The sequence below is a fragment of the Ochlerotatus camptorhynchus genome, unplaced genomic scaffold (assembly GCF_037179485.1).
Source record: "Ochlerotatus camptorhynchus isolate MF236.1 unplaced genomic scaffold, CSIRO-AGI_Acam_v1.1 ptg000125l, whole genome shotgun sequence".
In the NCBI taxonomy this organism is placed as follows: Eukaryota; Metazoa; Arthropoda; class Insecta; order Diptera; family Culicidae; genus Ochlerotatus; species Ochlerotatus camptorhynchus.
The window spans coordinates 1,692,668-1,716,636 of NW_027040615.1; the positions used below are offsets into that span (position 1 = coordinate 1,692,668).

The 23,969-nt window shown below is 41.4% G+C and overlaps 1 protein-coding gene across 1 annotated transcript in view; it reads left to right on the top strand.

Annotated features, from left to right (window-relative positions):
- Positions 1-23,969, top strand: part of LOC135700042 (uncharacterized) — a 105,792-nt gene that overhangs the window by 59,825 nt on the left and 21,998 nt on the right. The window contains exons 2-3 of the mRNA XM_065220433.1: positions 6,491-7,187; positions 7,278-7,678. Coding sequence (XP_065076505.1) covers positions 6,905-7,187; positions 7,278-7,678 — 684 coding nt within the window. The 5' untranslated portion in view covers positions 6,491-6,904. The remainder of the gene's footprint in view (positions 1-6,490; positions 7,188-7,277; positions 7,679-23,969) is intronic.

A 23,969-nucleotide genomic window follows, 5' to 3' on the forward strand; every position in this document is an offset into this window, starting at 1 on the left:
TCTGGTGTGTGTGTGCTTTTTACGCTTTTGCTGCCCCCTCGGTAGCGATGACATTTTACGCTGTTTTTAATCATAGCAATCTCACCAAAATTCAGTGATTTTTTAATTACACGATTAATAACTCTAGATAGAGCTGGAATTACGGCGTAACAGCTTTTGTAAACAATGACTTCTCTCGATGATTTATCGGAAGTCATGGCCCTCCCTGGCAAATCAACATCACCATCGAGTAGAGGAAGACTTCTCCTACCCGATTGATATATTGGTTTGTGTAGGTGTGCATTGAATTCCGAGAAATCAACGAGAGAAGTCATTGTTTACAAAGGCTGCTACACCCTAATTCCAGCTCTATCTAGAACTAATCGATTAGTTTTTGTTCGCTATGGTGTCATTTTTCGACCAATGAGAGTGCAGAACATGTTTGAAACGATGGGTAACGATCGGGCATGATATAACCGATTAAAAATATTTAATTCGACAAATGTCTAATACAAGGGCCGCTCATAAATTATGAGACAATTTGAAATGGACCGTGGCTAACGCACGGTAACTGAAAAAACACCAGTGCTGACACCGCAAAAACGAAAATGACAGAAGACTTATAGCTAATTCGTTTATTATCGGGGTTGGAACCAGTTCCAACCCAGTGCGAAACCGAACTTTTTGTCAGTGCGAACCTCAACCTGAGCTGGGTTTTAAAAACAAACGATCAAACTGACGTTTGTCAGAAAACAAGCAGACCCAATCTTGATACCCGATCCAGGTTGGAACTGAATAATAAACGAATTCGCTATTAATATACTCCTTCTGACGATAATAGGTATAGAGAAGCGCCGAAGCCGTCATTTTCCCTACCATCAAATTGTCGACCGAGCGTTTTCCCCGATCACGTGTGCCATGCTGCTCTGGTGAATGAGGATATAGAGGAGAAACTTGAATCATCGTTGTGGCGGGGTTTTCCGATCAATCGTCGCGGACCGTGACACTGACAGGTGCGGCGAATCTAAACATTTATGATTTGTTTACAACTATCTTCGCTTTGGGGTGAAGATCTTACAAACCACAGGTCTAAAACCGCAAATCGAAGCATGGTGCCGAAGCGACGATGCATTGCGGAATTATCTGCTTCAACGAGTTTTATTTATAAGCGATGTTTATCAGCCGGCGCCGCCAATTGCTGGGGCTGCTCAGACGTTGAGTCATTGCAACAACAAGAACAACGAAATACGTACAAGATTGCAATGCAACGCATTCAAGGCGGAGCCGTGTTTGACTTCGAGGTCAAAGTGAAAGAGTTTAATTCGGTCGATTAAGATAGTGCAAGTGAAGTGAAAATTTGTGTCATCCGTCTTGAATTTTAGACAAAAAGACATATGGGGAAATGGATCTAATGTTGGTCTATGGATCTAAGATTGGGCCCATCGCAAAAAATCTGCTATTTATCTATTTTATCTAGATGAACGCGTCATTGGGAGGGTACTAATGGATATTTTTGGTCGCTATTGAAAATTTAGTCGATTGCTGAATTTATGTATGGGCCCAAATTAGGGGCATTTAGGCCAACATTACATCCATTTCCTCTCATATTCTTTGTCACGATTGAAAAACGAAGAATGCTGTTTGAAATTACTAAATTATTTCTTTGAAACTCATCTTATTATGTATTTGCAGTTTTATCAAGGAATTCATTAGGAAATGCGGTCAGAATTACTTTTATTTTCAAGATTAACCTTAACGTTAAACCTAATCGTTTAATTGTGTCCGGTATTCACTAGAAAATTTATCCATATTAGTATTAGAAAACTATTGAAATTGAATCTACATTTGTCTTCATATTCTTAATAATTAAAATGCTTTATTTTCTATCCAATGTATTCCTATCAATTCACTTAGAATATTCCTGAAAAATCTTTCGGTATTCCATTTTGAATTTAGAAAAGTATTATATTAATACGTCCTTGGATATCAGATGAGATTAATTCTCAGATTTTCCTTCAAATTCTTCTTACGATGCCCTAGAAGTTTTCTTGGAATTCTATTAACGCTCTCCTTTGGATTCCCTTGGAAATTTCATCCGAATATCCTGAAAGACTACTAAGAGTTTCTTTGTAAATATACTTAAAACTCCTTGAAATTCTCTTAAATTTATTGTGACTTTTCATAGGAATTCTATTGAAACTATCTTCAAACTAGCATGGAATTCTGCAAAGAATTGTTTGAGCTATATTAAGAATTAGAGTCCCTTGGAACTATTATCTATATTTCCTAGCAGCTCTTCTCAGAATTTCTCTTATTTATTGATTTATCAACACTAAAGATGTTTTTTTTGTAAACTAGGAATTCATATCTAGTTGGCCCTAAAATTTTCTTGAAATACATCGAAAACATACCAGAAATATCTAGTTAAATTTTATTGCTTACTCTACCCAAAATGACTACAATCCTAGCATTCATCTACAATTCACCTGAATTTGTTTGGCATCCTTATCATAATTCAATGCTTGAAGTCCAAGAGCTATGATTGTTTTTTTTTAAGGAGTGCACTTTGATTTTAAAAAAAAAATGCATTTTTTTTTGGTTTAAAATGTTCTTTGGGATACCGTGCCGATTCAAATTTCGGACACCTAAACTCGAATTTCGGACACTTTTAAAAGTTGATTATCTCGGTCGAATATGATCCACATGTCTTGTAAATTTTAAATTTTTTTGACTAGTGCCCTCCACGATCATCTAACATTATTACTTTGTTTCTAACTGGATGTAATATTTAATTAAAAATGAAAGTGTCCGAAATTTGAATCGTCCGAAATTTGAATCGGAACGGTATACTTTAAAACTAGAAAAGACTCCAAGTCCGCCAGAATATTCCTTACCGCTTTACGAAGCGATTTCCTAAAACATGTACCGGCGCGCTGAGAGAGCATTTGAGCATTTAAACGCGTTTATCTCGAAACGGGGTTTTTCAAACTGGCGTGGGAAATAACTCTAACCAGTTATCATCAAATTTGGATATCGCCTAGGTTTTCTTGTTCAGAATTAAATTCTGCTTAGAAATACGTATCCACATTTTCGATTTTGTCAAAAATGGATTTTAATCCACGATTTTGTAAGCATTTTTAGGGTGAGAAAAATGGACTTTTTTTTCCTAAGGCCACAACTTTTGAAAAAATTAATTAAAAAAAATCGGAATACGTATTTCTAACCCAAATTTCATTACTAATCAGGATTTTTGTTCGATTTATGTTCCAGGATCACATGGAAAGGAGTATTTTCCCACGCCGTTTTCCGACTTCCGCGCGAGGACGCCCGCGCGACCTGGTGCACCGGCCACGGGGAGATGCCAATCGAGTTCAAAAAAATACAAATTGTATGTCGAAGGATGACTAATAAATGGGTTATAACATATTTTACCTCCCTGAGTGTTTTATTGCTTAAAAAATTAACGAAAAAGCCTTACTTTTTGGACGTTCTGAGATCTTTGAAATAAGTCATGGAAGTCAGAAATCTCGCTTAGCCCCAAATTTTCTCTTCTTCTCTTAAAGAAAATTCTTATTCCAAGGATTCAAACTTCATACCGTAGATCTCATTGCTTTCCCATAGAATTTCTAAGCTCAATCTTTGAATTCGGTCAAGTGCCCTTTGAAAATCTTACAAGCAACTTAATTCGAAAATTCGTATGTAATCAGAATTCTGAGAGATATAAGAATATTTCAAATTTCAAACTTCGAAAAAGTATCTATCATTGAAAAAAAAAAAAAAAACTAAAAGGGGAAAGCCTTATGGGGTTGTACGCAACGGTGACGTAGGCCTACGTGATCTTATATAATAAATCTTATTTGTTAACTGCAGCAGCAGCTTGTGTTTTGCGTAGGAATAGGAATTTGAGCGGGGTTCTCTCTGTGTATACTCTTTAGTATGACACGCTTGGCATAGATAGCCCACAGCGACTCACGAAGAGCTACTGATTCCGATCAATAGCGGTGCGGCTTCTTCCTTCTTCTATGGATGCTCATGTGGGCTGCAGCTCGCTGTTTGCAGGCAGCCTTTCGTTGTGTACTGGAGAACACCACCACTCACCATGCAGTGATTGAATAGACACAGTTTGATGAGACCGGACGGAATTCAACTTCGAAATCTGCGCTAGGGAAATTGTTTTTCGCAGGCAAGCGGTGATAATTTTAACTATCATAGCAACAGTTGCACATTCGTGCAATTTTCAATAGTGACATTATGAAAAATGATAAAGTCTTAAATTAATCAGATGCGTGGAAATATTTCTGATCGATTGGTGATAAATTTATTGAAATTGATCCAGGGGCAGCTGAGTTATTAACGTTTAAAATCTTTCATAATTGTGTTACATGTACCATTTTTGGTTTTCACAAAGTGTACCCCCATGTAGAAATCACAGGCGTAGTCCTACGTCAAAAAGCTACTACAATTTGAAGTAACGAAATTGCGGTGTTGGCGGAATGATTAAATAAAACAGCAAAAAAGGTTATCTTCCAATTCCACTTAATTAATTTAGGTATCTATGACAGGTACGTATTTCGGCTAAAATGTGCAGGCTCTATCAGTGTCATTCCCACTAAAGACTAATTAAAATCTAACCCCCTTAAGAACTCATCCCGTGGGTTTTGCAAAATTTATCGAAACTCGGTGGTGTGATATGAGGGGTTCGTTGGCCTTAGAGCGATCGTTTTTGTTTACTGAACAGAACATCATGAGTTTAATCTCCAGCCCCTTCACCTTCAAGATTCGTTAATCGCTTTTATTTATTATTATGAATACATGGTAATAACAACAACTCGATCACAATTGATGTGTTTTAATTTGAGGAGCTCCTTTGCCTAGTGGCAAACGTTTTTGCTTACTGAGGATCGTTAGGACATCAATTCAGCTTATCGTTTACCAAAACGAATGCTGCTGCATACCCATCCCTTTTAGCCAATATCCCAGTGATTCCTCGTGAAAGTGCAGGGGTGTTCTCAGTTTCCAATTAAGTGAGTGTCACGTCAACACATTCCTACCCATTCCTGTCTTAGCCTGCATTCAGCCGTGGCCGGCGCCTGATATTGCCTATTGTTAAGTATGAGATCATCATTTCCTACACATTGAGGATGTACGCTAGTCCCAAGCAACGTCTATTGGTTCTCTGTGTGCAATAACGGAGTTGCATCCTCGGGCGGTCAATCATGCGCATACTCATTAATTCAATTGGTAAATCTGAAATCTCGGTAAAGTTCATTTTTTGGTAGTTTGACTATACCGAGATTTTCAGTTGCTTCAGCAAAAATATGTGTCATCTTAAGTTCTAAATGTATCCAGAACAACGTTTTAACAAGAAATGATCGTATGACAAGATATTCAAAGAAAACTAGTTTTTTAGGGGTCACCCTAACCTACTTTAAAAAAAAAACATAATTCATGAACCATAAGAGGAAGAAATTTGATGTCTTCAGCTCGGTCTTCAGCAAAGTTGCTTCAAATTGATTGTTCTACAACTTTTTAGAACATTGCAATGGTCTATCTCAAATAGTAAAAAAGTTTGTCGCCATAATAAAATATGAAGAAACTTTCCCTAACATCATATATGTACCTAAAAATGACGTGGAGCGTTACCTGCCCGATGCTTAGTACGAAATATGACTTTGCGAGTCTTGCATTCCCAAAAACTGGATTTGTGATTTTCACCACAATTTGAACATTTCAATTTATTAGAATCTTCCTTCACAGGACAAATTTTTCTAAGGCCTTAAGGTTGTTTAGTTCACTAGACTTGAAGTGAACTGAATACAAATCATTACAAATCCCGTTGCGCGAATCGCCAGGACGGATTTCATTTTCATTTTGATTACTTGGGCTGGCTCAACTGCAAGTAATTTTGTCAATTCATTTTCGATCTGATCCAGGGATTCACCACTGGGCAGTCATTTCAACCTTGAACAGACGTTCAGTTTTGGAGTGGTAAGTAATAAATGTGTGTTGCTTCTCAGTAACATACTTGAGCAGACGTTTGAAACCGTCCAAGGTTTCAGCCAATACACGGCATTCACCCCGACGGCCAATTTGAAGTGATAACTTGAATTTAATGAAGTTCAAAAATGTTCCGTGCGAAGAGCATAGAAATCGGAAGTGGTTATCACAATAGGGGGGACTTTTTCCTTCTTGGCATTAAGCCGGGGAAGTTTATTAGAATTTTGCCTGGATGATGGATCATTCTCATCATACGTGAGCAAAACAATTGATTGCTCAAATACATTTAATCAGAAAGGGGACCAGCGATTGCCCTTTTCTTTTGTGCTTAGGCACCATGGCGACAGAACCAAGTTTCTTACCGGTTGAAAACTACTTTGCTAGAGATTGTGTTGTTAGTTAGTCATTGTCACAGTTACGCTCAAATCTCAAATCAGTCTAATTCTACAATCAATATAACTCAATAGTCATCAGCTTTTTAATAACTCCTTGCTTTTTTTCGTTTCATCCACAGGTGCCCTCTCCCTGCGATCCCACAGAAATTGGTCATCAGTGTTGCTAAATCCCGGGAATAAAGTCAACAGCAAGTGAAATTTGTGTTCGATTTGTGATTGAAATCCGCAGTGCCGTGTGCGAAATTTCACCGTCTTTCTCTCTCTCTCTCTTCCAAAATGTGATATCCCACGGGAAAACCGAAGAAGATTCAAATAAATAAGAAGAAGAAAATCAATCCAAAAACCTCCATTGGCATGCCCCTTGAAAATGCTCCCCCCGAGAAGCATCTCCGCAGAAGTGTGACCATCCATCTGTCGCCACATTCACGGCTGCTGTGAATGCTTCCGAAGCGCAAACGTAAACGCTACCGCCGCATCAACTCTAGTCATCCACCGCCGGCAAAGGCTTCAAACTGGAGCTTCTACAGCGAATCATGTTCCTGCTGGGGTGGACCCTGGTCCTCGGGCTAGTGGAAACCACCAGCCCCCTCAGCATGGTCCACCATCCCCAGCAGCAGCAGCAGCAACAAAAGCAGCAATCGCAATCTTCCGGGCTCGGTAGTCCCGAGGGGCTGATCATCGAGGATTCGCCGATCGCCCCCTCGTCGCAGTACATCGTCCAGAAGGACGTCTGGAACGGAGGAAGTGCCAGCAGTAGCAATCGTCACCTTCACCATCACAATAGTCAACAGTCCCCGCACTCATCATCCTCTAGTGGTAGTGATAGTGCCCCTAGCGATGTCCCCCATCGATCCCCCCTGATTCCCGGCGGTAGAAGTAACGATACTTTCCGTTCTTTCATCCCAGGAACGGGAGGCGGAGGTAACGGAGGATCGTCAGGCGGTTCGCACGGTGGTGGTGGTGGTGGTGGTGGAGGTGGTTTCAGCAGCTTCTTCGGCTTGAGCGGCGGCGGTGAGTGGACACTGATGGATTGCTTCTCGCTGCGGAGAACCCACCATCTGTACTACCAGATCGGCAGTGGGCTGTTCTTCTTGGCCTTCCTGGCCCCGAATGCCCCCTTCGGGATGCTGTGGCTGCGGTGTATGGTCATTGCCGGGAGCGTGCTGCTCATCATCTGGGGCTGGCAGGTCGAGTGCACGATGGATGCCGTCATCTGGGCCAGCTTGTTCCTGATCATCAATGCGATCTACGTGGGGGCGCTGCTGTGCAAGCTGCGGCCGGTCAAGTTCGAGAAGGAGATCGAAGCGGTGAGTTTTTCTCGATGTTTGTTTTCATTTTCAAGGTTCAATTCCAACCAAAATTGTTTCACCTTCAACGTCCAATAAACCTTGTATGAGTACTAATTCAGCACCCGTCCAAAATTAAGCCTCAATCGACTTTGGCTTATTCATTATTGAACGCCTCTTTAATCCACCGGTAGTGCTAGCAAATGAGTAAAGGGTGATACGGTCAAAATTTGGTCAAGGGAAAACGCGTGTAAATCGGCGAAATCGTTTATTTAAAAAATCAAATTAAATTTCTTTTTCAAGTTCAATTAGTATAAAATTCAGGAAAAATATTCAGTTAGGCTTCCGCTTTTCCAAATCCGAATTGCCGGGCCTTACGCTTGACCTCTGCCATCAGATTTTGTACAGCCACCTTGTCCACCTTCTTCGCCGCAGAAAGCCAGTTTGCCTTGAACTGCTGCTCGCCCTTAGCAGTTTTTTTGGTCTTCTTTAGGTTCCGCTTGACAATAGCCCAGTATTTCTCAATTGGGCGGAGGTCTGGGGTGTTGGGAGGGTTCTTGTCCTTGGGAACCACCTGCACGTTGTTGGCGGCGTACCACTCCATGGCCTTTTTACCGTAATGGCAAGATGCCAAATCCGGCCAAAACAGTACGGAACAACCGTGTTTCTTCAGGAAAGGCAGCAGACGTTTATTCAAACACTCTTTCACGTAAATTTCTTGGTTGACAGTCCCGGAAGCTATGAAAATGCTGCTTTTCAAGCCACAGGTACAGATGGCTTGCCAAACCAGATATTTCTTTGCGAACTTTGACAGTTTCATGTGCTTGAAAACATCTGCTACCTTTCCCCTTCCTTTTGCCGTATAAAACTCCTGTCCCGGAAGCTGCTTGTAGTCGGCTTTGACGTAGGTTTCGTCGTCCATTACCACGCAGTCAAACTTCGTCAGCATCGTCGTGTACAGCCTCCGGGATCACGCTTTGGCCGTCGTATTTTGTTTATCATCGCGATTTGGAGTCACTACCTTCTTGTAAGTCGATAGTCCGGCTCGTTTTTTGGCTCGATGCACGGTTGTAGACGATACACCCAGCTTATTTGCGGCATCTCGGAGAGAGAGGTTAGGGTTTCGCTTGAAACTACCGGCAACTCTCTTTGTCGTCTCAGCGGCTTCCGGTTTTCGATTTCCCCCCGATCCAGACTTCCTGGCTGTCGACAAACGTTCCCCAAACACTTTAATTACATTTGTAACGGTTGATTTGGCAACTTTTAGCGATTTTGCCAACTTTGCGTGCGAGTAGCTCGGATTTTCGCGATGCGCGAGCAAAATTTTGATACGCTGCTCTTCTTGCTTGGACGGCATTTTGACAACTGAAGAGTGAATTCCAAAATCAAAATAGGAGCAACATTCTACACACACACACCTTCAAAATGAGGGGTGTTCAGGTTTTTTAAATGCAAAATTGAAAGAAATACGTCAAGTTGATATTGACCAAATTTTGACCGTATCACCCTTTAGATGCAAAATCCACAAGAAAGTCGTAGGCCAAGCTCCTTAAGCTCATTCATTCATCAACAACCGTTTTGCGCCACCCACCGCCGGCCGTTGTCTCGGAAAGAAGTTTTCCACCACCAGAAAGGAAGCAGGCATCGGCAGATGAATTGAATTATGGAGCACATTGCTTGCGAACTGCAAGGGTGCTTCCAAGTAAAAGGAGAATTATGAACAAGACCACACGGAACTTGGCAATTATCGCTCAATTATTTCTGTTTTTCTTCGATAGGAAAAAAAAAAACACAAAGATCGCAAGACAACGATAGCAATGAGCAACAATGTTTTCTTATTAAGGCATTCAATTGTTTCGGCATTCTGGTTGCCAGCGTTTTTTTTTTTTTGTTTTCTGCTTCCAAATAATAAATCATTTGCTTATGTTCTTGATTGCTGGAGCGACGTACACTCCCATCCTTAAGAGACGACGGGAAGAATTTGCCTGATCTCAATCGCTTGTTGGACGTTGGTTCAATTAGACTAACAAATCGTGCTGCAACAGTTCTCCTCGATGGCTCTATATGATAGGTATATGCCTTTGAACTTAGTAGTCAACGAATGACGGAACGCCCGCTGAATGAATACAATGAGCGGGAAACTCCCACGGGTTTTTTTTTCTCCTCCATCCGAATTGAATAAAAACAACAAATTTAGATCATTTCCACCTACTTTGGCAGGTATTATGGCCGAAAATAAAACTGGAAAATAAAGTGCTTCGCAAAACTAACTGCGACAAAGTTGTGGCGTGTCGAGCGACGAAGAAACGGAGCAGTCAAGCTGTGTCGATGAACTCTTTTTTTTTTTTAGCAAATCCGGTAATGAATGGCTTCCGTTCGTTTTGGGAGAGTTCTGCGGACTTAACGGACAGCAATCGGCAGCCATTTATTAAATTAGATTAACCCTAAATATAGTTTAGAGCAGGAGCGGTGGGTGGCCGGGTGTCCTTGAATGGGTCGCAGGAAATCAGGCAGCTTGGTCATCTGGGAGAAAAATGGCTGAGAGAGGTGCTTTAGGCAGGGAAGATCGGCGGGGCGAGGAATATGTTGGACGAGAAAGGACTGATAATAGGGAAGGGATTCGATTTCTTGAAGATGGCGATTGACGAGAAGCGCTTTACACTTAATCGCTGGCAGTTGCAGTTTTAGTCCTCCATGCTCTTTACTGCGTGCCAGCTGCTGCATTGGAACACGTGCTGCCAACCCTCGAAACAGCAAAGTCCCCATCACCGCTGTCAGCTTTGCCGTGCACACGCTCGTCTGATTTTACTCTAAAGTGAGTAACTTTTACTCAATTTCGTATTTGTGCGCTAAATGTCAAAAACTGAGTAACATCAATTTAGCAAAGTGAGTAACCTTTACTCTAATTAAATAAATATAGAACTTTGCTGTTTTGAGTTAGATCAAATGTAATAAACGTCTGAGCCCGGAGTTGAAAGTCAATTCCCGATAAATTCCCACAAAGTGTTGGAAGGATGAAAGATTCTACTATCAGTAAAACTGGACGGACTAGTAACTGGCGTAAGTAGCAATTGGTGTTTTTCTTCTGAGATAAGCTTGATATAAGTCAAAATTTACACAGGTGACGTTTTCTGAACTTCTGGTTGCGATCTTCAGATTCCCAAGTTCAATCCTAAGGAAAGTTCACTATTATAGGATTGTAAGTAAGTTTTATAAGAAAATCGGAAAATAGCAATATATTCAAAAAGTATTTCATTTTCAGAAAAAAAGATGAGAAACTGATCCGTATGTTGCCCTAATTTATCCCAGAGATGAACAATGTGTTACTTCCCGCATCGAAAATAGCAATTTGCAACTAAACTATTTAGTGTAGCATTTTGATGTCTGCTAGAATATTTTTTCAATTTTGAAAGACTTTATTGCAGTGGTGAAATGTTTTGCTTAAGAGGTGTGTACACATTAAGATTATTTCACCGAAATCTGTGAAATTTTACCGAAATCTCAACAGCTAAACGTTCGGTAAACAGTTCGGTGATTTTTCACAGATTTCCTGTAACTTTTCACCGAATATCTGTGAACAATTACAGGAAATCTGTGAAAAATCACCGAACGGTTTACCGAACGTTCAGCTGTAGAGATTTCGGTGAAATTTCACAGATTTCGGTCAAATATTCTAAGTGTGTACACTAAGGTGTGTAAAAAAAAATTTCTTGTTAAAATTGACGATCGTCTATCGAAACATTGTAGATGAAGTCATTTTCAGATACTTTGTCGAACACGTACATTTTCCATCTCTCCAGTGGACAAAGTTATAGGGTGAAAATGGAGTACAAACGGTAGTACCCCCTTAAAACCGTTTTGACGTAGACTACGTCTTACGGGAAGATACTGGGAGATCGGATATCTAAAATTGCGACCGTCACGAAAAGGTGTAAGATTTTTAACGCATGTAACTTTGTCATTTATATACGACCTGTTACAATAAATGCTTTTCTAATTTTCTAAAAAAAAAACCGTTAAAAAATGTACAAATTAAAAGTGATAATTTTATCACTGTTTCAATGATACAAACGTGCTCCCCAAACCAAGTCGTCATAATCGAGTATCATTTGGTTGCGCATCGTTTTGCTTGAACCTGTAAAACTATATAAGAGCACTGCTGTCGTCCCTCTGCTCATGGACGGACATCATTCGCTGCCAGACTGTTGAGCAGTTCAGTCGATTTGTATTCTCTCTCGTTTCGTTCGTTCGTTCGCAAATCAAATTAGCTCCGCGTTGTGTAGTGACGCTCTCGCTGACCCAGCCATGGGTAAGAAATCGCGCGGTAACGCGAGTGCCGGTTTGCCGGGAAAACAGCCTCTCCCAGGAGACGGCGCGACCACCGAGCCAGCCCAGAAGAAGCAGAAGAAAACCCCATTGCCCGTCCCGACGGGCGTTGCGGACCCGCAGCCGGGACCTCCCGGAACTAAACGACCCAGACCTGAAGACAGCAGCGCCACCGCATCGGCAGCAAAAAAGCTGCTGAGCAACAATCAGTTCTCCGCCCTGCAGAACGGAGCCCAGCCGCAGTCGGACCCTGAGACGGTGCCGAAAAAAGTGAAGTTGCCACCCTTCTATGTGAAGGGCTTCCCTCCCGGGCTATGGAAGCAGCTGGACTTCTACATTAAGCAGGGCCTTCGTTGCACCATTCAACGGTGCACGGAAGGCTACAAACTGATGGTCCCGGCCGAAAAACACTACAAAGCAGTCCAGGCCCTCTTGGACAGGATGAAGTTGGAGTACTTCTCCCACGACGTCGAGGCCACCAAGCCGCTGAAAGTGCTGCTGCGTGGGCTCCACGACATGGACACCACCACCTTAATGGACGAGATTAAGGCGAACGGCCTCAAGCCGGTCGAAATCCAAAGTATCGTGACCAGCTCTACCTGGTCCATCTGGAGAAGAACTCCACAACCGTGAAGGATCTCCAGACGACACGCACACTGTTCCACATCGTAGTGAAGTGGGAGCGGTATAAGCCGACCCACCGTGGCGTCACTCAGTGCTCGAACTGCCTATTGTTCGGGCACGGCACCAGGAACTGCCGCATGGCCAGCCGCTGCATCAGATGCGGCAAAACCACAAGATCGACGACTGCGACAGCATCGAGGAAGCCGCTCCCACATGCGCCAACTACTTTCAGCGGACTGGGGATCTGCAGCGTAAATACGAAATGGTCGATCTGAATCGGCAGATCGCTTCCAGAATGGTCTCAATCCGGAACGAGAGTTTCCGGCGGCTCGTTCAGAACCTGGACGACCGTTCCAGACCATTCTGGAAAGTTGCCAAGGTGCTGAAGTCTCACCCCAAGCCCATTCCACCATTTAGAGTCAATGACGAACGGCTTATGACCAACGAAGAGAAGGCCAATGCGATTGGGGAGCACATTGCCCAGTCGCATTTGCTTGTCCACTCGAGAACCAGGTTGCACAGTGCGTCCAGACGTTAGATGCCTCCCTTTGTGCCGTCCCTCCAGAAGAACGGATTACAGAGGAACAAATTTGCTCAGCTCTGAAATACAGTAAGAACATGAAGGCTCCTGGGTTTGACGGAATATTCGACCTAGTGTTGAAAAATCTCAGCCCGAGGGTGCACTCGCTGCTGGCTGCCATCCTCAACAGATGCTTGGAGCTGCACTACTTTCCAAGCATCTGGAAGGTGGCAAAAATCATCCCGATCCGCAAACCTGGCAAAGACCCTTCACTACCGTCAAGCTGAGCAAGTTGTTCGAAAAATTGATCCTCAGCCGACTGAACAAGTTTGTGGAGGAACATGACATTCTTCTTCCGGAACAGTTCGGGTTCCGTAAGGGGCATTCCACCAATCATCAGCTAGTGCGGGTGATGAATAACATCCGAAGTAACAAAGCTGTATCCAAGTCCACAGCCATGGCCTTGTTAGACGTCGAAAAGGCGTTTGACAATGTCTGGCACGACGGACTTATATACAAGCTTTGTAACTCCAACTTTCCACCATACCTTGTGAAAATCACCCGTAACTACCTACAGCAAAGGTCGTTCAGGGTGTTGTTGAATAGTTCCCTTTCGGGACAATTTCCGATCCCAGCAGGTGTTCCGTAAGGGAGTCTGCTGGGACCACTGCTTTACAGCATCTACACGTCGGTCATCCCTCCTCTAGGAGACGGTTGCGTGTTCTTCCTGTTCGCAGATGACACCGCGATAGCCGTCAAGGGTAGGATGCCTCGTGAAATTACGAACAAGCTCCAACGATGCCTTGACACCTTTACTGATTATGCCACCACGTGGAAAATCAAAATCAACGCCTCGAAAACCCAAGCGATCATGTTCCTTCACAGACAATCGCCAAAACTTAAACCGTCTCCCTCCTGTCGAGTGGCCCGCTGATGTTACTTATCTCGGGATGTTGTTCGATGAGAAGCTCCTGTTCCGCTCCCACATAGAGAAAACCCTAGTTAAGTGCTCCGCCTTGGTTAGGTGTTTGTATCCGCTCATTTGCCGCAGATCCCACCTCTCAAGGCAAAACAAACTGGCTGTCTACAAACAGATCATAGCCCCCGCGATCTTCTATGCCGCCCCGGTGTGGGAATCGTGCGCTCAGACCCACAGGAACAAAATCCAGGTTGCACAGAATAGAGTGTTGAGGATGATCCTAGATCGTCCATTCGACACAAGAATAGCAGACCTCCATCAAGAGGCAGAAATTCCCAAAGTAGATTCCAAAATTGAGGATATGACAACCAAATTTATCCAAAAATGCAATCTTGCTGAACATGCTTTAATAAGCAATTTGTACATAGTAGGTTATGTGTATATAGTAGAGTAGGTTAGTTTTAAGCTGTAAATAGTAGTATTAAGTGGTTTCTGTTCAAATTCTAAAAACAAAACGTGTACTAAGTCTAGGACTAATTCTGTAAAACAAATTTTGAATTTTGCCCATACCTAAAGATGAAGAAAGCAATTAAATCACTTAGAAAAATGTATATGGTAATCATCCAAGTTGAACTGAAAAAAAGATCATTTAAACTAAAAAAAAACTCCCTCTGCTCATTAAAGCTTCGGGCGGCCTGACAAGCAGAAGCAGGAGCAAATCAGGAAAGGGTGGAATTTTTCCCTCTGCCTCTGCTGAACAATACCGCAGTCAGGCTAGAGCAATGATGTTGTGAATCCGCTCATTTTCGCATCGGACGAACGGTGTGGTAAACTAGCAGCAGTCAGCGTAATCACCTTGATGACAACCATGGATGGGGTGGAGAGGATGTGGAATTTGTGAAGATCGAAAAGTTGGTCCTTTTCAGGACCACACATATTTTACAGAAAGAGTTATTCAGACTGTTTTCGGCTCCTTTCAAATAATATGAAACGCGACAAATGTTATTTTTATATAACAAACCCCACCATTCTCCTGTAATGACAACCTAAAAAGAATTGACGTTAATTTTTTCACCCGCCAAAGAGCCAAAAATTCAAGTTGAAAGAAAATTTGCATGTCATGTATGCTGTACCTCTCACAGCTATGCAATTAGATTAACATCTGAAGTCCATCCTTTTTTACATATTCTGCACAAAAGTTCTGTCTGTCACGCCCCATTCATAAAAAAACGACGGGAAATCCTGTCAGGGGCGGGGCTTAGAAAGTAGTTTTTCTGTATAATATGTAAAAAAGGAGGGACTTCGAACTTTGTATACAAATTACCGATGCATTACTGTAAGAACTGTCAAAATCCTATGAATTAACACGCTAGTGTTCTCGGTAGTACTGTACCAGGGAGGCAACTTCAAAATCATTTTCAGAACTTTGTTCTGAATCCTTTGAAGTGTTTTTTTCCTGGTAGTGCAACAACAAGACCATATTTGCACAGCGTAAAGCATGGCCGGTTTAAAAACTTGTTTAAATATTAGAAGTTTATTCGTCAGGCAAAGTTTGGATTTCCTGTTTATAAGAGGATACAAACATTTTATATATTTGTTACATTTGGCTTGAATGCCATGTGATCTTTAAAAGTTAATTTTTGGTCAAGTATTAATCCAAGATATTTCACTTGGTTTAACCAGGAAATAGGAACTCCGTTCATAGTGACTAAGTGACTACTACTAGGTTTCAAAAAGGAAGCTCTATGCTTATGTGGAAATATTATAAGTTGAGTTTTGGAAGCGTTGGGAGAAATCTTCCATTTTTGTAAATAAGAAGAGAAAATATCTAAACTTTTCTGCAGTCTGCTGCAAATAACACGAAGACTTCTTCCTTTAGCGGAAATGCCTGTGTCATCAGCGAACAAAGATTTGTGGCAACCCTGAGGCAAATCAGGGAGGTCCGAAGTGAAAATGTTATACAATATAGGCCCAAGAATGCTACCCTGAGGAACTCCTGCTCTAACAGGTAGTCGATTAGATTTGGAATTTTGATAATTTACCTGCAGAGTTCTGTCAGTTAAATAATTTTGAACTAATTTCATAATATAAAGTGGAAAATTAAACTTTTTCAATTTAGCAATCAAACCTTCATGCCAAACACTGTCGAATGCTTTTTCTATGTCTAGAAGAGCAACTCCAGTTGAGTGGCCTTCAGATTTGTTTGAACGAATTAAATTGGTAACTCTTAAGAGTTGATGAGTAGTTGAATGCCCATGGCGAAATCCAAACTGCTCATCTGCAAAAATTGAGTTCGTATTGATGTGAAGCATCATTCTATTCAAAATTATCTTTTCAAAAAGTTTACTTATTGAAGAAAGCAAACTTATTGGGCGGTAGCTAGAAGCTTCAGCTGGATTTTTATCCGGCTTCAAAATTGGAACAACTTTTGCATTTTTCCATTTATCAGGAAAGTATGCCAAATGGAAACATCTGTTAAATAATTTTACCAAGAAAGACAAGGTACTCTCTGGGAGTTTTTTGATGAGGATATAGAAAATTCCATCATCACCTGGAGCTTTCATATTTTGAAACTTTTTAGTTATAGACCTTACTTCGTCCAAATCAGTCCCCCAGGAATCATCAAAAATATTTTCCCGAGAGAAAATATTCAGATAATCCCGAGCAACCTGATTCTCAATAGGACTAGTAAGACCCAAACTGAAATTATGGGAACTCTCGAATTGCTTAGCAAGTTTCTGAGCTTTTTCCAAATTTGTGATCAAAATTTTACCACCTTCTTTAAGCGCTGGAATAGGCTTTTGAGGTTTTTTCAAAATTTTTGTGAGTTTCCAAAAGGGTTTGGAACTCGGGTCTAATTTAGAAATATTATTTTCAAAAGTTTTGTTCCTCAGGGCAGAGAATCGCTTTTTAATTTGTTTTTGCAAATTCCGCCAGATAACCTTCATGGCAGGATCGCGTGTTCTTTGATATTGTCTCCTACGGACATTTTTAAGACGAATCAAGAGCTGAAGATCGTCGTCTATTACAATTGAATCGAATTCAACCTCGCATTTTGGAACTGAGGCAGCTCTTGCTTCAACTATAGAAGTAGTCAGAGATTCAGGAACATAATTAATTTCATCTTTGGTTTGCAAAGGAATGCTCCCAATCAGCTCTATGGTAATTGAAAATAGAGCTGTTGGGATTACAAATTATTTCTTGGGAAATTTCAAAAGTTACTGGAAGGTGATCAGAACCGAAGTCAGCATGGGTAACCAATTGGCTACAAAGTTGACATGAATCAGTTAAGACCAAATCAATAGTGGAGGGATTTCTTGCAGAAGAAAAGCATGTTGGGCTGTTTGGATATTGAATAGTGTAATAACCTGCAGAACAATCATCAAACAGAATATTACCATTGGAATTGCTTTGAGCATTATTCCATGAGCGGTGTTTTACATTAAAATCACCAATAATGAAGAATTTAGACCTATGACGGGTAAGTTTCTGGAGGTCACCTTTGAGAAAATTATTTTTCTGGCCTACGCATTGGAATGGCAAATAGGCAGCTATAAACGTAAGTTGTCCAATTTTTGTTTCAACAGAAACTCCCAAAGTTTCAAAAACTTTGGTTTCAAATGAAGAAAGAATTTTATGTTTGATTCGTCTATGAATAATGATGGCAACGCCACCACAGGGTCCATCAAGACGATCATTTCTATAAACCAAATAATTTGCGTCCTTCTTAACCTTATGGTCAGGTTTAAGGAACGTTTCAGTTATAACGGCAATATGCACGTTATGAACTCTCAAAAAGTTAAATAGCTCGTCTTCATTATCTTTAAGAGATCGAGCATTCCAATTTAAAATGTTTAATGCTTTAAAATCCATTACTGAATTTTAAAGTCATGACAATATTATTTGCAAATTTTACTCCAGTTTGAATAGCATCAAACATGGAGTTAGATTTAAGCATATCAGAAATCATGTCAATTAATGAATTCTGTAAAAAAAGTCAAAATTGTCAAAATTTCCGTTAGAACGTTGGTTGGTATTTTGATTTCTACCCGCTGCAATAGCAGCATATGTAGCTCCATTAACTCGCTGAACATTGTTAGCAGCGAGGGGAGTAGGTACAGATGAAACATTTGAAGCAGGGGTGATATTTGTACCTACGGGTACGAATGTAGAATTTGTTCCTCGCTGACCGTTGTTAACAGCAGAGGAATTTGTACCTGGTCGGAAACGTGGAGCGTTTCCTACCTGTCGGTTAGAACGAGATTGTAGGATCGCTTTGCGAGTCTTACATTCCCAAAAATTGGATTTGTGGTTTTCACCACAATTTGAACATTTAAATTTCTTAGGATCTTCCTTCACAGGACAGTCGTCCTTTGCGTGAGAGGAATCACCACAATTCATGCATTTAGCTGGCATGTAGCAATTTTTAGTTCCGTGACCCCATCCCTGACACTTACGGCACTGGGTGAGGTTTTGGAAATTTCCTCCAGTCTTCCTGAAGTGTTCCCACTTCACTCGGACATGGAGCATAAGGCTAGCTTTTTCTAAGGCCTTAAGGTTGTTTAGTTCACTAGACTTGAAGTGAACTGAATAAAAATCATTAGAAATCCCATTGCGCGAATCGCCAGGACAGGATTTCATTTTCATTTTGATTACTTGGAGTGGCACAACTCCAAGTAATTTTGCCAGTTCATCTTTGATCTGATCCAGGGATTCACCACTGGGCAGTCCTTTCATGACAACCTTGAACACACGTTCAGTTTTGGTGTCGTAAGTAAAAAATTTGTGCTTCTTCTCAGTAAGATACTTGAGAAGACATTTAAATCCGTCCAAGGTTTCAGCCAATACACGGCATTCACCCCGACGTCCAATTTGTAGTGAAAACTTAACTTTCACGAAACTCAAAAGTTCCATGCGAAGAGCATGGAAATCGGAAGTGGTTATCACAATAGGAGGAATCTTTTCCTTCTTGGCATTAAGCCGGGAAAGTTTACTAGAATTTTTCATTCGTGAGCAAATCAAATTGATTACTCAAATTAATTTCATCAGAAGGGGGGTCAAGAGTTTGCCCCTTTTTTGCGTTTAGGCATGGCGCCAGCGGCAGTAAATTTTTATCCAAATCGACTTGCAAGCAGATTACTATAAGAATCTGAAGGATCGAAGAGGAATTTTCCAAATCGATATCCAAGAAGGATTACCTCGGGTAGGGTCCAAACAAGGATCGAAGAGGAATAAGAGTTGAACAAGGTAGAAAATTTTTACAGGTTGGTTTAAATTAGTTGTAGCTTTAGGTAGTAGTAACACTTCCTTCAGCAAAAAGCAAATAGATCCGCACGGCAAGAGAGCACGATGCGGACTGAACAAAATTACGTTGAGTTCAGCTGCTAATATCTGCTAACCTGCAAGATACACCCCTTTAGAGTTAGTGGTGAAAAATTATAAATACGGATGTAAATCCTTTAGATGAAGGGATAGCGATTAAATTCATGTAGAGCACTTACAACTTTGTAGAACATTGAAAAAACTTAGAAATTAAAACTAAATAGTTATGGTTAAAAAACAGTTTTTGAGGGGGTACTAGCGTTTGAACACGAATTTCCCCTTTTAACTTTGTATCCGGAACCAGGTGTTCTGTTTCAAAAACATTCTAAGATATTCTATAGGTTCACAGGAGTAGAACTTCGGATCAGAAAGTGGCTCCACTTGTCATTTGCGAACACTAGCGCACCTAGCGGTAGAAGGCATCTTCTTCCTGCAGTTAAGATAGGCGCATGCTATGATAGTGTGAGTGCACATAGAAAGCCCGTGTGGAACGCTACCACAACACATCGCTTGTTGAGCAGAAAAACGAACCACTTTTTGAGTCACCGATTTGTTTGCACTTCCCGTTCTGTTCTGTGATAGGTTCTTAGTACCTGTCATTTGGTGGTTGTTGTGTCCGATTCGGTTCAGTGGTTGTCGAGTTCCCTAAATCCCTGTTTTTCTCCGGAACCAGTTGACCGATTATATAAATATGCCGAGGATCACGTCTTAGACAATGGTTCGCTACATACATACGCACAGACATTTTCCGATCTTGTCGAGCTGAGTCGATTGGTATATGACGGTTTTCCAAGCGATATGGATACCCTTCTTTATAAGAAGGGTAAAAGCATTGACAGGGCATTGATTTTTTCTCTAATGATTTTTTTTTCACGAAAATCCTTCCGAACATTCTAGAAATCTTCTCGACTTACTACTTAAGTTTTGGAAAGACTAGCTGGATGTGTTCATTAAGATTCAGAGATCACTTCCCGAAGTTCGGTAGATCCACCCTTCGAGCCTTCCTCAAAAGATACAAAGCTTCTACTTCAACACCCTCTCAAGAGACTCCTAAACCTGGTATCCAAAAGATTCTGGATTTCTTCTAGCAGCCCTCTGGCCGATCATAATTCGCTTGTCGCTGATGCTAGCTGGTCCTGAAATCGAAGTTTACAGAACATGTCTCTAGAGGGACTCTTGAAACTGCTTCGGTAAATTCTTCAGATGCTTTAAGATCTGAGCTCGCGCCTCCGAAATTATCTGCATTCTCCCGAAATTTTTCCGGATTTATTAGCTTGATATGTCCAAGAAGATTCTGATATTAGTTCCCGAAATTAATAAGTTCTACCTTCCAAACCTACTCCCGATGTCCCATAGATCGACCTGCAACTGACAAACCAAACAATCAAACGACTCTGGATTTCTTCTGGAAGTCCTCTGGACTTCAAAGTTTCCTTTTCAATTATGCTAGCTAAATATGTAACCGAAGTGCAGTTAAACCTGTCTACAAACACCTTAAGACCTGCTGAAGCAATCCTTCGTTACACTCTCCAAGTTCTGTGAACTTGAAAGTTTTTCTTCGTTCTTGATATACCCTGCCATCAAAATCCACTGCAGTCCCTTGAACCTTGAATTTTGGACCTGTTTCTGAAGCTCCTCAAAGTCCTCTGAAGCCACCTAGATTGTCTGGACTTGTTCTCAAAATATGCTGGACATTCGCTTCTGATGTTAACTGAATCTGACACCAGAGACCTCATACCTGGCACGAAAACCCTAGAAGTCTCGATAACTGGTTCTACAAATGCACTTTACATTTCCGGAATCGGAAGACTAGCTGGATATGTTCAGGAAGATTAAGAAAACAGTTCTCGAACCCACCACCGAAGTATACTTCGAGATCCTCTGATGACTCCTAAACCTGGCTACCAGAAGATTCTGTTTTTTTTTTTTTTTTTTCTAGCGGTGTTCTGACCTCTCAAAATGCTCTTGTCACTGATGCTAGCTGGACCTAAAATCGAAGATTACTGAAACTGTCTCCAGAGATCCTCAGACCTGCTCCGGTATTACTACAGACGATCCTAGAAGTTTTCTCGAGTTACGCTTAAAGCTCTGTGCTCGTTCCAAGGAAAACCTCTGCAGTCATCCTGAAATGGTTCCGGAATTACAAGCATGATTTGTTCAGAAAGTTGCTGAGATCAGTTTCCGATGTTCAGTAGCCAATCGTACCACCTGAACTATTTCTAGGCCCTTGTTGTTATGATCAATCAAGCGGTTTGGAGTTACGAGCATTGCATATAAAAGGAGTTGAAAGCTATTTGTGTGACAGGACTCAACGGACTGTTTTTAATGATTATTTTATCAGTCCCGTGGGAAACAACTTTGGAGTGCCCCAGGGAAGTGTATTAGGGCCCCTTTTATTTATATGATATAGTAATGACTTACGATTTTGCGACATTAATCTTTTTGCAGATGATACTGTTTTATTCATTGCAGCTAAGGTTTTAGATGATGCCGTTTTCACTTGAATGAAGATTTGCATTCTCTAAGCAAATGTTTGAAGTATAAGCAATTGAGATTGAATATCATTAAAACTAAATTCATGGTAATTTCACAGAACCGAGCAAACGAGAATGCCTCCGTTGTAATTGATGATGAGGCTGTTGATCGCGTTCAAGAGATTAAATATCTTGGCTTGATTATTGATGACAAACTTAAGTTCAACTCTCACATTGACAATGTCATCAAGAAAGTTACCAAGAAGTATTGAATTCTATGTCGATTGAAAAACGATTTAACTATTACCAGTACCATATCTCCTCATCTATACTTTTGCACTTGCGTTTTATTTTTGGCCAATGCAGCACAAACATCGAGATTACATCGCTTACAGAATAAAATAATGCGTTCGATTTTGCGATGTAATAGATTCACTTCCTCAACTTCAGTCCGCATCGTGCATTTTGCTGAAATAAGTGTTACTGCTACCTAAAGCTGGGCCTCAAAATGTGCTCAAGGGAGAAACAATATAATGGGATTAAAGACAAGTGCTTCGTATGTAAGATCAAAGAGAACTGGGTGGATTTCTTCTGCCCCTAGCGTTGAGTTCGAAAACAGTCAGCCAAAAACTTCTAAGGGTGAGAAAATGGCCATGCCAAGGATCTCGTCTCGTATCATGGAGTAAATCGAGGTAAGAAACGGATAACGAACTTTCTGAAAACTTTTAGCGATCAAGCAAGCTTTTTTCTTTGAATTTTACCGAGATGATTGCAGTTCCATTCACACATCACTATCAATCATAGTAACATCCCGCTGGTTACCTGGCGCTTACCATGTTTTACCTAGAGACGGTATTCAAAAAAAGGGCTGCAATCTCGCGCTCTGGGTCTCTATAGTCCCAAGATTGTTATTGCTATAAAATGATCATCCTTGCTTCATTAAGCCATTCCAAGAGTCTGGATGCCATTTGGTTATTAAAGGGTGATACGGTCAAAATTTGGTCAAGGGAAAACGCGTGTAAATCGGTGAAATCGTTTATTTAAAAAATCAAATTAAATTTCTTTTTCAAGTTCAATTAGTATAAAATTCAGGAAAAATATTCAGTTAGGCTTCCGCTTTTCCAAATCCGAATTGCCGGGCCTTACGCTTGACCCCTGCCATCAGATTTTGTACAGCCACCTTGTCCACCTTCTTCGCCGCAGAAAGCCAGTTTGCCTTGAACTGCTGCTCGCCCTTAGCAGTTTTTTTGGTCTTCTTTAGGTTCCGCTTGACAATAGCCCAGTATTTCTCAATTGGGCGGAGCTCTGGCGTGTTGGGAGGGTTCTTGTCCTTGGGAACCACCTGCACGTTGTTGGCGGCGTACCACTCCATGGCCTTTTTACCGTAATGGCAAGATGCCAAATCCGGCCAAAACAGTACGGAACAACCGTGTTTCTTCAGGAAAGGCAGCAGACGTTTATTCAAACACTCTTTCACGTAAATTTCTTGGTTGACAGTCCCGGAAGCTATGAAAATGCTGCTTTTCAAGCCACAGGTACAGATGGCTTGCCAAACCAGATATTTCTTTGCGAACTTTGACAGTTTCATGTGCTTGAAAACATCTGCTACCTTTCCCCTTCCTTTTGCCGTATAAAACTCCTGTCCCGGAAGCTGCTTGTAGTCGGCTTTGACGTAGGTTTCGTCGTCCATTACCACGCAGTCAAACTTCGTCAGCATCGTCGTGTACAGCCTCCGGGATCGCGCTTTGACCGTCGTATTTTGTTTATCATCGCGATTTGGAGTCACTACCTTCTTGTAAGTCGATAGTCCGGCTCGTTTTTTGGCTCGATGCACGGTTGTAGACGATACACCCAGCTTATTTGCGGCATCTCGGAGAGAGAGGTTAGGGTTTCGCTTGAAACTACCGGCAACCCTCTTTGTCGTCTCAGCGGCTTCCGGTTTTCGATTTCCCCCAGATCCAGACTTCCTGGCTGTCGACAAACGTTCCCCAAACACTTTAATTACATTTGTAACGGTTGATTTGGCAACTTTTAGCGATTTTGCCAACTTTGCGTGCGAGTAGCTCGGATTTTCGCGATGCGCGAGCAAAATTTTGATACGCTGCTCTTCTTGCTTGGACGGCATTT